This window comes from Dipodomys merriami, unplaced genomic scaffold (assembly GCF_024711535.1).
Source record: "Dipodomys merriami isolate MVZ:Mamm:240054 unplaced genomic scaffold, mDipMer1.0.p SCAF_27, whole genome shotgun sequence".
NCBI classification, from domain to species: Eukaryota; Metazoa; Chordata; class Mammalia; order Rodentia; family Heteromyidae; genus Dipodomys; species Dipodomys merriami.
Window position 1 is genome coordinate 6,237,606 of NW_027204159.1, and position 16,965 is coordinate 6,254,570.

A 16,965-nucleotide genomic window follows, 5' to 3' on the forward strand; every position below is an offset into this window, starting at 1 on the left:
TAGTTTGACTCAATTCTGCCATTGTAGAATGAAATCAGCCATAAATAATACATCAGCAAATAAGTGTGACTATATCCAATAAAACTTATTTACAAATGGAAGTACTGCGCCAGATTTGGTCCATGGGTGATATAGTTACTGCACTGTTTTAGTTACTCCTCTTCACCTGGAAAATCCCAATCTTCCTTGAGTGCTCAGCGTAAATGGTGCATCCACAAAGACAACTCAGATAGGTCTCTTCTTTGTTATAGAAAGAAAAAAAGAAAGAGAGAGAGAGAGAGAGGAAGGAAGGAAGGAAGGAAGGAAGGAAGGAAGGAAGGAAGGAAGGAAGGAAGGAAGGAAGGAAGGAAGGAAGGAAGGAAAGGAGGAAGGGAGAAAGGGAGGAAAGGAGGAAGGGAGGAAGGGAAGAAGGGAGGGAGGGAAGAAGGGAGGGAGGGAAGGAGGAAAGGAGGCAAGCTAAAAAGAGGATTGTTCTGGCTGAAAGAATGTATTTAACTACAACAGACATTGGCCTACAATAGAAACAGAGAACTAATAATGCTAATAAAATTTATCAGGGCTTAGGGCAGGAGGGTTAATTGGAGCTGTAAATTGAAAGTCAAACTGATAGACAAAGAAATGTAATACCTGATGGACATAATACTCAAGATCAAAGAGTGCCGCAATCTTCTCTTCCAGGCTGGAGCTAGAACTGTTGAACTTGTTGATCAACCGTACCATGATCTGCATGTCAGTCTCAATAACAACATTCAGTTCATCAAATGCCTTCTTTAGCTCCTCAATGGGGCGGAAGAGTCGCTTTACTTCAGCCTGCCTTGCCTAAGGAAAGTAACAAAGAAGTTATGAATCTAGGAAGTGGCGCTGTAGCTCAAGTGGTAGAGTGCTCGCCTCAAGCTAAAGAGCGCAGGAATAGCACCCAAGCCCAGAGCTCAAGCCCCATGACCAACCAAAAAAAAAGAAAAAAGAAGAAGAAGTAGTTATGAATCTAGCCAATTGGAGACATCTCTCTAGGCTTTTATGGTCCACCATCAATGCCCAACATTAAATCACTGCTCTTCTAAAACTCCAAGTCCTCTCTAATCTATACCATAAAAAATTCTTGATACTTTCTAAGATGTCCAAGGAAAAAAGCCTTCAAAATCTACCTTGATAAGCCTCTGCTCAAAAAACATTCAAGATTTTCCTAGGGCTACTTATTTAAGTCTGACTTCCAATATCCAGGAAGAATGGAGACATCTTGTTGGAACTGATGAGGTCAGGGAAAGTAATACAAGCCTACTTTCAACTCTAACCTCATATGGAACAAATGAGATCTACAGTAAAATAACCCACACCATGGCTCTCTAATGTTCATAATCACAGAATATCTTGATCTTGCACTAAACAATCCAATAACATTTTAGGGAAACCTAGATATTGGAAAGTGTGGGTAAGAGCTGTCAGAACAGTAGCAATTTACCGATGAAAATTAAATCACTGTCATTACTGTCAATCTAACCACAGGTGTACAATTTGTTCAACTGTTTGAAATGGCTAAATTACTGTATGTACTATACTCAAATCTCAAACAATTTTCTCTCAATCCCTCCCTACCTCATACACATATAAAGATTTTTAAATGAAGTTATGTTAGAGGTGAATAAAAGACTTTAATTGGATATTTTATACATGTGATACTCCCGTTTTCTTCCCAATCTTAAGGAATAGTGCTTATAAAGAAAATCTGAAAGGTCATAGTGGTTTATGTATCTATATTCCAAGAAAAAATTAAAAGGTATGAATATTTATAAAAGGCAGGATGATGAGCAGTTGTTAGCTCCCCATTATCAGCACTCCATAGAAATATCAACCAAAGGCATAAATCTGTCTCTCATAAAAACTGTTTGAGCAAGAAGTGGAGATGTGGCTCAAATGGTAGAGTACCAGCCTGAGTTAAAGAGCTAAGCAAGCAAGGGTGGCCTAAGTTCAAGCCCAGTTCCAGCCTGAAAAACAAAAAATACAAAACTGTTCCAGAAGAGCAATCACCTATCTATGGGGCACCACACCTGACTCTTTGGACTAAAACAATGTGAAATGTTCTCCTGTTAAAACAAAACAAGAACAACAACAAAACAAAAAACAAAAACAGGATGCTGGGCAAGGCCAGGCAAAGAGGTCTGGGAAGGCTGAGTCACTTTCTAGAGCTATGGGACAACAGGCAAGTGGGCATAATTAAAAAGCTAGTGACCCTGGCCTCACAAACATGATGAATGGTTCCTGACCCTCAAAAGGGCCTTTAAAAAAAGAGAGAGAGAGAGAAATTTCAATTTGAAGTAATTATAAAGTCAAGAAATCACAAAAATAGTATAGATGTATCCTTTTTATTAATCATTCCCCAATGGGTATGTGTTTCAAAATATTAGTACAATGTCAAAACTAAGAACACAGACTAAATAGACTATTTAATCTAGTCTAAATAACCTTAGATTTGATCACCTTTTACATGTGCTCATTTGTATGTGTATCACTCCATACAGTTTTACCCAAGCTACAGATTTGTGCAACTAGTACAATTAAGCTGTGAAACTGTTCCACCACCACTAAGCACCTCCCATTGCACAGCCTCTTTATAGCTGCACTTTGTCCTACTTCTTTGCCATAACCATTTATTTTTCTTCATCTCTGTAATTCTGAAATTTGGAGAATATGACATAAATGGAACCACAAAATCTTTCTAGACTTTTTTTTTGTTTTTGCTAAACATAATGTCTCTGAGATCTACCCAAGTTACTGTACATATAAATAGTTCATTTTTTATTGCAGAGTAGTATTGCATTAGTATAGTTTAACCTTCACCTGTTGAAGAATATCTGAGTTGTTTCCAGGTTTTGTCTGTTGTGAATTTAAAAACTGCTATGAAAAAATATGTATTGGAATTTGAACTCAGGTCCTTGCTAGGGTAGACACTGTTCCACTTAAGCCACTCATCCAGCCCTACCTTTTTGTTGGTTATGTTAGAGGTGGAATTGAGTGAACTTTCTTGGCTGAGCTAGCCTTGAACTGTGATCCTCCATATATCAGCCTCCTGGGATACAGGCATGAACCATTTGCTATATTTATATACAGGTTTTTTGTTTGTTTGTTTGTTTTGTTTCTTTTGCCAGTTCTAGGGCTTGAACTCAGGGCCTGGGATCTGTTCCTGAGCCTCTCTGTGCTCTAGACTAGCGCTCTACCACATGAACCACAGCACCACTTCTGACTTTTTCTGTTTATATGGTACTAAAGAATCGAACTCAGGGCTTCATGCATGCCAGGCAAGCACTCTACACTAAGCCACATTCCCAGCTCTGTGTACAGGTTTTTGTTTAAACACAAGCTCTTATTTTTCTGGTATAAATGCCCAAGAATGAAACTTCAGGATTATATGATAAAAATATTTCTTTTAAAAGAACTCTGAACTATTCAGGGTGGATAAGCCATTTTACATTCCTACTGACAATCTATGAAAAACCTAGTTTATATCTGTATGCATTCTAACAAATATATACTGATATAACCCTATAGATTTGAGTTTCTCTAATAGCTAATGATGTTAAACATTTCTTCACGGGCTTATCTGCCATCTATATATTTTCATTGATAGAATGCCAATGTACTTTGCCCATTTTTTAAAATAGGCTGTCTGTTCTTCTGAAGTTTGGGAATTCTTTATATATTCTAGATTAAAGTACTTTGTCTGAATGGGATATATAGTTCAGTGTAGAGCACTTGCCTAGTATATGCAAGACTTAGTACTGCCTAAAAAATGTTTAAAATGTCCATTGTTAAAAAAAACTAAAGTATGGTCAGTCACTGGTGGCTCATGACTATAATCCTAGTTACCCAGGAGTCTGAGATTTGAGAATCGCAGTTTGAAGCTTGGGCAGAAAAGTCCTTGAGACACTTATCTCCAATTAACCACCAGAAAATTGTGAGTGGCATTATGGCACAAAGTGGTAGAGCACTAGCCTTTAACAAAAAAGCTCAGGTACAGCTTCCAGGTCCTGAGTTCAACCCCATGACCACCACCAAAAAGAAGAAAAAAGTATTTAAAACATCATGGCTTACATACCAACTTTGCTAAAATCCAAAATCATTACATAAAGCCTGTAGTTACTTATCACATGGCTTCTTGGCTTCTTTCAAAGCCTTCTAGTGACTGGTCATTCTGCATCTATTATTCAGTTCACACATAGATGCAACATACATAGTTATATGGCTTCTTCCTATCTCAACAATGAACCCATGGAATATTTCATGAAAATAAATAACTCAAAGAAAATTGGCCAGCAAAGATGAATGGGATAATAAGAAAATAAATAATGGGAACTCAGGCATAAAATCCAAGTTGAACAAACATAGAATTGGGACAGATTTGGAGATGCTAATACTGCTGCTGTTTGATAAACTAGAAGTACAGCCAAAGGAACATAGAAAATACAAAGTCTTAAACAAAAATTAACAAAGTGATAGAAAGGATGAAGTGACACTGGCAAAAAAAAAAAAAAAAAAGTAGTATCTTCACATTAAAGAGACTGGGAAATTTTACAACACTGAAGACACAATAGGTAGAATGCTGAGAGCTGACCCATACTTAGTATTTGCTAAGACATAGAAAAGATGTTTATTCCATGTCATATTATACAATGAAAACCTAAGCAATGTTCAAACTTCTCTTTGATAAGTTTTTTTTACAAAGAAAAACTTTTAATCTTCATGTTTCTAGAGTTTAAAATTACAGTGTACTAAACAAATATCAGTATTGTTACTTTTTCATTTCTGTATATATTTGTAACTGACAGCAGTGTAGTTTTTTTAGTGCTTGAGAAAACTGTAAAGGTCATAGAACAATATTTTTTCTATTGATTATTAAGGCTGTTGTTCATAGTTTCAGCACAGTCATTTTTACAAGTCCATGTGAAAACATAAAGTGAGGACTGCTGGACCACAGTAGTTTCTCTGTCCATTGACTTTGTAGGGCCTTTCATAAAGTGAAAGCTTTTAATTTCATGAAATGCAATTCATCATTTTTAAAAATAGTGTGCTTTGTTTATTTTTAATTTATCTGATTTATTGGTACTGGGGTCTTACACTTTTTTTTGTAGTGCTGGGATTTAACACAGCACCTTGTACATGCTAGGCAAGTGCTCTACAATCAGGCCATATCCTTGGTTTTTTGAGACAAGACCACGAACCTGAAATTCTACCTACCCTCTTGAGTGCTGGAATTACAACATCACTGCTGACTGATAAGACTGTATATTTTTATTTAGCTCAATGTACTTTTCTTTAACTTCCCCCAAGATTTCTTCTTTGTTCCTCGTCTGTTCATTTCATTCTCGGACTTTATAATTTGGTCTTCAGTGAAACTTATTCCTGTCATATGCATTCTACTGTTGAATGAATTTAGTCACTTTTAAAATTATAGTTATTGTACTTTCAGTTCTGTAATCCCATTTTCTCTGCAATATTCCTTTCCAGGGCCTCAGTTACTTGTGGTCAACCATGACACAAAAATATTTAAATGGGAATTTCTAGAAATAAACAATTTGTAAGTTTTAAGTTACACATTGTTCTGAAATTTCCTAATAACCTGCTCCAGCCTGGTTTAGACATGAATCATGCTTTCTCTAGTATGGCCAATCACTAAACTACCTGTCCATTAGTCACATAACTTTAATTTTAGTATATTGTCATACTTATCTTATTTCATTGATAATATTTTACTGGTCTTAATTTATATATTAAATATTAGCATAGGTATGCTTGTATATAAAAAAGTATAGTATAAATACAGTTCAGGATATTTCAAGTTGCAGGCAGCCACTGTACCCTTAAATAGATCCCCTCCTTGGAAAGTGTTTACCATTGTAATTCTATTTAGCTTTTTTCTTTCCTTTTCCCTTTCTCTCTCCCCCTCCCCTTACCCCTCCCTCTCCCTCTCCTTCCCTCCCCTTCCTTCTTCCCTCCCTCCCTACTTCCTTCCTTCTCCTTCATTTCCCTCTCCCACTATCTCATTCTCTCTCCCCTCTTCCCCTCCCCTCTTCCCTCCCCATTCTCTTTCCTCTCCTCTCCCCTCCCATCCCCTCCTTTCCTTCCTTCCTCCCTCTCTCCCTTCCTTCTTGAAGTGCTGGGTTTTGATCTTGGGGTCTTATGTTTCATAGGCAGGTGCTCTAAGTCATACCTCCAGCCCTTGTATCTTTGATGAAGTTTTCTTTGTTTCAAGAGTGGTCACAATTACTAGTTGAGGCAGATATGATAGTTGCTTTAAAATCTTTGTTAGATAATTACAACTTATAAGTCAGCACTCAAGGAAGAGGTCTAAAAAATGTGGATTAATAAAATGGGTGAGTTAAAGTGAGTTAAACAACAGAAATTTATTCCTAAGCGTTCTGGAGGCTGGGAAATCCAAAATAAAGTTCCTAGTGAAGGATCTCTTCCTTGAGTGCAGACAATTACCTTTTAGTTATATCTTGACTTGAGGACTGAGTGCTTTCCCTTAGCTTTTCACTCAAAGATGGTGTTCTATCACTTGAGCCATAGCTCTACTTATGGCTTTTCTTGCTGGCTAATTGGAGATATTGGTCTCATGAATTATTCTGCTGGGGCTGGCTTTGAACTGCAATCCTCAGTTCTCAGCCTCCTGAGTATCTAGGCTCTCTTCCTCTTCTTATGAGATATGGAAACAATAATCCCATCATGGGGTTCCATCCTCATTATCTAAACCTAATTACTTCCCAAAAGTCCCAAAGAACACCAACTTTCAAACCATAATAGCACTTGTCTTTTCCAATTCAAGTTGTGGTTTTCTTTGTTCTAGTTTAGCAAAATGATTTTTTAAATATATGCTAGACAAATATTTGTAGTAAGAGTCCCAATCTTATTTAAGTGTATTCCTCAGTAAGTAGTCACCTGTTTAGGTTTATTTTGCTGGTGTGGCTTACTTGTGTGGGCTGTAGCTACTGTGACTTTTAAGTAGGCAACACTATTCTGGACTGCTTTCTTTGTATGCTATACAAGACAATCTAAAAATCTGTAAATATTCCATACTGTGGTTCAGTTCTCATATCTTTTGCTATATTAAATCTGCTCAGTTTATAATGGGGCTACTTAGGAGTTATGGCCAGAACTCTGCAACACCTTTCTTCAACTCTGTTCTTCCAAATATCTACCCTTACTCTCTAGTTGGGAAGGTATAGACCATAATTTGCTACCACTAGACGCTGAATATTGATAGTGAAAGACTAGCTCCTCCCAACACCACCCTGGTTAGAGGATCCAAAGCTCTAAAGTCATTGCTGCTGGACTGAAAGTAGTTCATGCTTGGGGCTGGGAAGGTGGCTCAGTGGTAGAGTGCTTGCCTTGCATGCCTGAGGCCCTGGGTTCGATTCCTAAGCACCACATAAGCAAAAAGAAGAAAGCCAGAAGTGGTGCTGTGGCTCAACAGGTAGAGCACTAGCCTTGAGCTGAAGAGCTGAGGGACAGTGCCCAGGCCCAGAGTTCAGGCCCCACGACCAGACCCCCCCCCAAAAAAAAAAAAGTAGTTCATGCTCCTCACTTACCTGACTGACCCTATCCCAGAGTGGGAGGCAGAATGCTTCCTCACACTGCCTTTTACTACCAGGGTAGGGATGGAAGGTCAGACTCCCTGTACATTCCTATTAATACTACCACATTACAGAGAAGTGAAAATCCATCTTGGTGCTGCTAGACAGAGTACCAACATTGAAGTTCCCTGCCTGGATTCTGCTGGTATCACGCTGACATATAAGAAGCCTGCTACCCCTAAACGGGGGTTCTGGAAAATCAGGATCTAACTTAGTCTCTGCTGTACCATTCAGGGCAGGGAGTAGCTATAGGCAAAAGGTGGAAAATTCAGCCTCTATGCTTATCTTCTTCTGACACATTTTGGTGAAAGCAACAGAGACCTGACTCATATTACTTGACTGCCATTAGGAGGGAGTACAAAATCAGAATCCCTACAATGCTATTACCACCAAGCAGGATGGAAATCCAAACTCTTCTCTAAACTTCTTGTGGCCAAGGGTGAGGAATTGCTTCCATTATCTTTTGCTAGAATAGGACAAGTATTATCAAAGTTTTTATGTTAGACAACTTTTTTTTTCAGGCTTTCATCTAGAAAGAGCAGGCATTTTTTTTTAAAGAGCATTTTAGTATCTGTACCTGCTGGCATTTCCAGGATGTGGGAGTCTCCAGTTCCCAGTTTGGGATACAGAGAGCAAAAAGAAAACCAAGAAACTCAAAAACTCATTGCTGAGCAACTCATCTCATCAACATTTATTTTTTCCCTTTATTTGTATTTGGGAGGGAAAAAAAGGGTCTACCATGTCTTGCCAGAATCAAAAGTTTAAGATGGTCATATTTTAAAATATAAAAAATTTTAAGTGACAAGTGAACAGTAGCTGACATAAGGTATAAACATCAAGCAATATACACTGTAAAAGAGAGATAAATGGGTAAGATTCAACAATAACAATCCAAAACTGATAGGTGGCTTTTTTGAGAAGTGAGAAACTCTTCATCTAAATCAACTAAGGCAACCACTAATACAAAGGAATTAATGCATTTCTCCCCAAAATACGAAATGCAGAACAGAAACATGCTCCAGTGGATCATACCTGTAATCCTAACTACTCAGGAATCCAGAGAATTGAGGTTCATATAAGCCTAGGCAGAAAAATCTACTAGATTCCATCTCCAAAATAACCAGCAAAAATAAGGGCTGGAGATATAACTCAGTAGTAGAGCACCAGCTGAACAAGCAAACTGAACAAATGAAAAGCCTTGATTTTAAACCCTAGTAGCACCAAAAAAAAAAAAAATTACAAGAGATATGGCCAATATCTAACAGTATTATCTTTATAAATAGCAAAAGCACCTGTACTTACAAGACACCATACAGGAGGGGTTTAAAAATTAATAAGCTAAAAGTATGAAGGCATTTGTAGCCAAGAGCTTGAAAACATGTAAAAAAAAATCCCCAGACTATTATATGTCAATTTATTTTCAAGTTCCACAGCCAGTGCTGACAGCACATTGACAGGGAGCTGAGTCAGTCCAGATAGGCTCAAAATGAAAACCGAAGGATCCCAGGATGCAGCAACTCAATGAAAATGTTAACAACCTAAACTCCACAGAAATAAGGACACCGAATGACAGCCATAACTCAGAAGAGGGTAGCTAACTCAAATCAGCAGGTACTAGCTAGGTTCTTGGTTTCAACCGCTCATATGTGGACTTCAGCAAAAAGAAAGAACTTTTTTTTTTTTTGGTCAGTTGTGGGGCTTGAACTCTGGGCCTGAACGCTGTCCCTCAGCTCTTCAGCTCAAGGCGAGCGCTCTACCCCTTGAGTTACTGCACCACTTCCGGTTTTCTGGTGGTTTATTGGAGATGAGTCTCACGGACTTTCCTACCCGGGCTGGCTTTGAACCACGATCCTCAGATCTCAGCCTCTTGAGTAGCTAGGATTACAGGCATGAGCCACCGGCGCCCAGCAGAACTTTTTTTTTTATTGCAAAAATCAGCAATAGATGAAGGGTAAACAAAGGAGGAGGCTGCAATACTTGGTAAGAAATGTATGCATTATCCTGCCCATGTAATTGTAGCCCCCCTGTACAGTATGTTCTCAAATAAAATAAAATACAATTAAAAAAAAATCAGCAATAGAAAATAATCCTTTGGGAAGTGGTGCTGTAGTTCAAGTGGTAGAGCGCTACCCTTGAGCTGAAGAGCTGGGGGACAGCGCTCAGGCCCAGAGTTCAAGCCCCACGACCAACCAAAAAAAAAAGGAAAATAATCCTTTACTTTTGGTTTTTCAAATATTTTCATAATATTAATACTTTTATACACTGAATTATGAGAGTAAAATGCCATTATCTGAGGAAAGAAAATCCCACTGTACTTCCCAAGAGAGCAGAGAGAAGCAACAGGAATTATGAAACCAGAGCAACTTTTATGTTCCAATCAGTCTCACACAATGGCCACAAAAAAGAGATGATAGTAGAAAGAACCCAGAACACCAATCCAAGCACTTACGATCTACTCTTTCAGACTCACTTGCACCAGACAGCAGATTTGCTTTTACTCAGTGACTGTATGTGTGGTAGAATGGAATTTCATGCATCACCATCCCTTAGCTGCTGCTGCTGCTACTTGTCCCTAATCTTCCTACACTATGCACACTACCCATGCAGGATATGAAAATAAAGTCATGAAGAGTTGGCCTGTGGATTAACCTGCCTTAAACAGGTCAACACCAGCCTCCTATAAAAGTTAGCTTAGTTCTAAAGGATCTGAAACATCTAAAGCTTTCTTACAAAAAACCTAATGCTACCCCTGTCAGACAATGCTATGATCCTAGGAGATGGGAGAGAGGTAGACAAAGACTAAGGAGATTCTAAGATGGAAAAAAAGGAGAACTTGAGAGTTCCTCAAGGCAACCACTAAAGGAGATCCTTTAAAGGACTCAGAGGACTCAACTACAAAGGTAAAAAATGTTTTGTGAAATTCCCTGGATATTATATTGAACTCATATCCACTTCAAGAAGGATTTCTCTGAGTATAGTCTACTTGTAAATCCTCCCAGACATTAGGAGCACAACCAAGTAGTTGTATCTGCCTCTTTTTCCTTCTTATTTCCTCAGCTTGCCAAGAAATTTATAGCTAGGAAAACTCAAGTTATACTCTTGTCCCAATAATAAGTCTCATGCTTAAGAAACCTAATGCCCATTAAAAAATACATTTGCTACCTGTTAAAAGGACAAAACAACTGGTTGAATTCTATTTGTCTGGAACAACATGTGCCTACCTGTGGACAAAGTGAGAGGCTCTGCTCTGAGTTGTAATCTTTTAACCATTCTTGTTTATGATAATGGAGAATATGGTCATTTTTGTTCTGTCTTGCAATTTCTCCAATCATGTGGTGGAAATGCTAACCTAGATAGAAATGCTCCCAGTATTGTTTTTAAAAAAAAAAACAGTCTAGCCAGGTGCCAGTGGCTCATGCCTATAATCCTAGTTACTCAGGAGGCTGAGATCTGAGGATTGCGATTCAAAGCCAGCCGGGGCAGGAACATCCATGAGACTCTTATCTCCAATTAACCACCAGAAAACAGGAAGTGGCGCTGTACCTCAAGTGGTACAGCACTAGCCTTGAGCTGAAGAGCTCAGAGGCAGTGCCCTGGCCCAGAGTTCAAGCCCTACAACTAACAAAAACAAAAAACAGTCTATAAAGGGTTTTTGGTCACTCTTCAAATTGTTTTTATAATATAACCACCCAATTTTTATTTTAACACCTACTGGAAAAAACTTTTTTCCCATACAAAAACAGTAAGGTTTATAGAAATAGCTTTTACTAACTGGAAAGAACACCACATACCTCATCTTCCTTTGAATTCTTCATCTCTTCCCCCTCTTTGAATTTGGCCAAGGCACTCTTGAGATCCTGAGATGTATAAGTGTTGGTGTTGATGTCAAGCCTATCCAAAGAAAAGCTGAGAGTCAGGAGAATGACATTAAATTGTGCAAGACAGAAAATATACTGGGTATGTGGCAGCCAAGGAAAGCCAGGCCAGAACAGCTAGAACTCTAGTGTACTATCCTACCTTTGCTTTCAGCCAGGGGTCCAACAAGGTGACCTTACCTAGAAGCTAGTGGAGGAAAAGATACAATTAAAGATGGAGCTACGTCATTTAAAAAAAAAAAAAAAAGGATGAGAAAGCACAAGGAAGATAAAAGCTCACATTAAATAACTGTTACCCAGCTGCTTAAACAGAAATGGATTTGGAATGTCTGTACAATGCTGTTCTCTGAGTATATTTCCCAGCAAGGCCTCCTAGTGGGAAGGGTATACAAAGATAGGAAGTAACATACACCCTTATTTATATTTTTCTTGTCAAGGATACAAAAGGGACCCATGCCACTCATAGTGCACCTGACCTTAATTTCTCATGTCAATCTGTCTTCACATAAATGAGTTAGATATATTCACACTGTATCAAGGCCAGCTACCAAGGGGAGTAAAGGAAACAAATATGCTACTAATCTCAAGCAGAGACTACTTATATCCTCACAAAAAAAAAAAAAACCTTGGAGCTGATTCAAGCCACAGCCATTCATCTTGATTGGAGAAAGGGCATTCACATATGGAAAAGGGGCAAGGTCTCACCACTAGCATTCAGTTCAGTGAAGAAGACTAACATGAACAAGTGAAAATATGGAATATGATCATTGTGGTTTCCACATGCTCATGTATAGGAGACTTGATTGCTAATTGATAGGACTTGAGGGAAATGATTGGATCCTGAGGATTCTGAACTAATCAGACAGCATTCCAAATATGACAGCATTGGAAGAAATAGGCCAGGAGCATGTCTTTAGGAGGTCTGGCCCCTTTCTGTAATCTCTTACACTTTGCTTCTTGGTTGCCATGAGTTGAACAGATTTGTTCCACTATACCATCTCCACTGTAATGGACAAAACTTCTGAAATCATGAGCAAAATAAATCCTTACTCTCTTTTAAGTTGTTTATATCCGGCATACAGAAATACAAAAGTAATTAACACAATGGACTATGACAAGATTGTTCAATTGTATGTCATGAAACCTCAGATCTGAAAGAGAAAAGGCTACTGATCTGGCTCTACTTTAGAAGGGACAACATCAGTCTTAACACAATCCCAACAACTTTCAAGAAAGCTTTTGCTCATTTAGTCTTTGATTCATTATAGAGATTCTTTTGGGCCCTATAAAAACATGTTTTGCTAAACCTCAGTCTAAAACTAATTCAAAATAACTGATGACTCCCACTTACTGAGCAAATATTATATATGTGCTAGTAATGTTCTGTTCAAATGATTAGTATGATACCACACAGGAGAGGAGAAAAATCTCAAATCCCTCTCTCCACAGAGCATAATCCACTGCCAACTACATATGAATGCCATGGCTCTGCCCCTACCTCTACAAGGAAGCAACACATTCAAAATTCATAGATGGATATAATTATCTCCACATCCAAGACTTGGTCAGGACTAATCCTATCTTCTTATACCTCTGGTTGCTTAAGTCCTACTCTCTCAGGCCCATATATCATTACCTAGTCTTAGACATACACATTCATGTACAAATAGAAACGTGTACATATACAATGCATCAACTTATATTCTCACTTAATTTTTTACTGAGAAAATGGCTGTTATCATCAAGAATTTCTTCAACTTCCGGGTTAGGGATATTGTTCACTGTGCCTACCTAGAAGGCACCAAGGGCCTATGTTCTAAGGGGGAAAAAAAAGAAGGGATGAAGAGGGAAAATAAGGAAAATAAAGGGGTGGGGTAGAGGAAATGAGAGAGGAAAAAGTTATTAAGAATTTCTTCATCTTCCCATCCTCAACTCTACAATCAACCCACATTTCAACTTCCAGTCTTTAGTACCCTTCTATTACAATGGATGACAGTGTAACTGCTCCAATTAAACAAATGTTCCAGATCCCACTTGACTTCATAAACGCTTTAACTCCTGTAATTATACCATTCTCTCTTTCCATCATCAGCAATTTCTTCCCTTAACTGGCTTATTCTTTTCAATACATTAGCACCCCTTTGACTTCAGGTGTCTTCTAGTTGCCCTTTCCTGCTTCTGTGCAGAGTAAAACTTTATGAACACAATGTCTTCACTCACATGTCCCTGACTTCTTGACTCCTATTTACATTGCCATTTGCTCTGATCTAGATTCTGTTCCCATTACACCAACACTGTTCATCAAAATACCAAAAAGTGATGACCAAATTGAATAAACCCTCCACTAACTTCATGTTCCCCAACTACTCAGCAGCATTTGTAAAGTATATCCTTCTTTCTTCACTCTTCTTTCCTGGGTTTTTGTTACCATACTTAGTTGGTTCATCATACCTTCTCCAAGTTTTTGATGATTCTTTATCTCCTACCTCAATTTTCTATGCTAGGATGCCTAAGAGTTCCGTCCTGAATGATCTTCTTTTCTCCATTTCCAAAATATCAATCTGCTAGTTATTCCTACATTAATTCTTAGGCCCAAACCTCTCCCCTGAACTAGTAGACTTTTATATAACTACCTAACTTATGAACCTCAAATGTTCAACACATTTCTAAAGTATAGTTCTTGATTACTATCTCTGGAAATCTGTCCCAATAATAGCACTTCCAGGAACCCCACCTTCTCCAACCCCCAAATAAGGCTTGTTCCTGAAATCTTTTCTACTTCTTTCAACTTCCTGCAACTTCTAAATTTAAATAATAAACAAGGCCTGTTGAATCAATCTCCAAAATAAATCTTTTTTTTTTTTTTTTTTTTTTTTGGTGAATCATAGGGCTTGAACTCTGGGCCTGGGCGCTGTCCCTCAGTTCTTCAGCTCAAGGCTAGCGCTCTACCACTTGAGCCACAGCACCTCTTCCAGTTTTCTGAGTGATTTTATTGGAGATAAGAGTCACACGGACTTTTCCTGCCCAGGCTTGTTCTGAACCATGATCCTCAGATCTCAGCCTCCTGTGTAGCTACGATTACAGGCGTGAGCCACCAGAGCCTGATCCAAAATAAATCTTATATTCACCTACTCTCCACTATGATACTCTGGGTGAAGTCACCATTGTGTCTTGTCTGATCTACTAAAATAGCACCCTAATTATTTGCTTCTTCCTTTTCATTTCTTTAATCTGTTTGCCAGGTATAAATCAACTAAAGCTAACTTGCTAAACTATACTTAAAGTCACTAATCTGTGTAAAAAACTCCAATGGCTTTCCACTACAATTAATGGTCAATAAAGAATATTTAACATGCTCCTTAAAAATTCTTCATGCGGGGTTGGGAAGGTAGCTCAGTGGTAGAGCGCTTGCCTTGCATGCATGAGGCCCTGGGTTCGATTCCTCAGCACCACATAAGCAGAGAAAAAAAAGCCAGAAGTGGTGCTGTGGCTCAAGTGGTAGAGTGCTAGCCTTGATCTGAAGAGCTGAGGGACAGCGCCCAGGTCCAGAGTTCAGGCTCCACGACCAGACCCAAAAAAAATTCTTCATGAGACAAGTTATCAGTGGTTTAGGACTATAACCCTGGCTACTCAGGAAGCTGAGACCTATAAGTTTTTTATTTGAAGTTAACCTAAGCAGATAAGACTGTGGGATTCTTACTTACAATCAACCAGCAAAATTTAGAATTGGAGGTATGGCTCCAGTGGTAGAGTGCCAGCCAAGATCAAAATGCCAATTAAGACCAGAAAGCCTGGAGTACCAGTGCTCTTGTATGTGCACACACATACACATAAAACCACCACCTCTACATGATCTGAGTCACTCTCCATTTACATCACCTATCAGTTTCTTTCCTTCTCTAACTCTTTAATTACTTTGATCATTTTTCTGCTTCTCAAACCTAGCATAGCCAGGAATTATTCTTGTTATTCCATTTGCCTGAAATGTTATTATCCCTAAACCTACAAACTTAACCCTTTCACACTGGGGGGCTTGTGTGTGTGTATCCATCCTGGGGCTTGGGCAGTCCCTGAGTTTTGTGCTCAAAGATAGAATTCTACCACTAGAGCCATAGCTCCACTTCTGGTTTTTTGGTGGTTAAGTGGAAATAAGAGGCTCATAGGCTTTCCTGCCTGGGCTAGCTTTGAACTCTGATCCTTAGATCTCTGCCTCCTGAATAGCTAGGAATATAGGCATGAGCCACTGGTGTCTAGCTCTTTCACATTCTTTAGGACTCAGTTCAAACATCTTGATGAGGCCATCAAAAACCATCCTATCTAAAATGGTCTCCTCAGGGACTCACCACCTTGCTTATTTATTCCCTAGCAATTATTACAATCTTACTTGTGTATTTATTTACCTGATTTTCTGTCTGCCAGCCTTCATGAGGCTGATATTTTATCTGTTTCCATTTTTTACTTTGTGTGTGTGTGTGTGTGTGTGTGTGTGTGTGTGTGTGTGTGTGTGTGTGTGTGTGTGTGTGTGTGTGTGTGTGTGTGTGTGTGTATGTGTGTGTGCACTCATGCACGTACATACAGACGAGCACTAGTCAAGGCTTGAATTCAGGGTCTGGGCCTGTCCCTGTATGCTCACTGCTAGCACTCTACAACTTAAGCCACAGATCCACTACTGGTTTTGGTGACTGATTGGAGATAAAGAATCTCAGAGACATTCCTGTCCTGACTGGCTTCAAACTACAGACCTCAGCCTCATGAGTAGCTAGAATTATAGTCATGAGCCACCAGCACCAGACTTTAAAAAAAAAATAATATATCCCTAATGCCTGGCACATGGGTACTTAATTGATATTTTATGAAAGCAAAGAACGTAGCAAATAAATGGATTATGCTTAGCTCACCTCAACTATTATACATGGTAATGCACAATACATACTGTGCCATGATAAATATTCAACATATGATGGATGGTATAACTTGGCCCTCTAACATAGGAAGAACATGCAAAGAAGCTGGTTATTCCTGGTCTAAAGCATGTTCTATGGAAATACTGAGAGGTCAATGAACCTGTGGGGATACAATGCCTAAAGACCAAAAAGCACAGGAGCCAAATATTATGCATTCAATCAGCACTGTCAAGAGAACCCTCTGAGACAATCCTGAGGCAGAATCTCTGATCCAGGCCTTAAAGCCACAGAGGACAGGCTGCTGTGAATTAGGCTTAATGAATTTTGCATCTCCCTAGGCTAATGGTACTTAACTCTGTGGGCTTATAACTTATTTGAGAATTAGAAAGCTGAAGATTTTTCCTACAAAATTGGATAAGCAGGTAAACAAAATACCATACTAATTTCAGGGTACTGGTCTAATAATTAAGCCTCTGCTCCCATCCCAATGTTCAAAAGCACCAGGAAGACATCCTAGGGTAGAATTGAAGGGACTCAGGATGATATCAATTCCAGGAGAAG

General features: G+C 38.8%; 1 protein-coding gene across 2 annotated transcripts in view; it reads right to left on the bottom strand.

Moving 5' to 3' along the window:
* Positions 1–16,965, bottom strand: part of Sil1 (SIL1 nucleotide exchange factor) — a 264,404-nt gene that overhangs the window by 72,523 nt on the left and 174,916 nt on the right. For both annotated transcript variants that reach the window (XM_070036109.1, XM_070036110.1), the window contains 2 exons: positions 11,417–11,516; positions 628–819 (listed from right to left, as the gene is read on the bottom strand). In XM_070036109.1, coding sequence (XP_069892210.1) covers positions 628–819; positions 11,417–11,516 — 292 coding nt within the window. The remainder of the gene's footprint in view (positions 1–627; positions 820–11,416; positions 11,517–16,965) is intronic.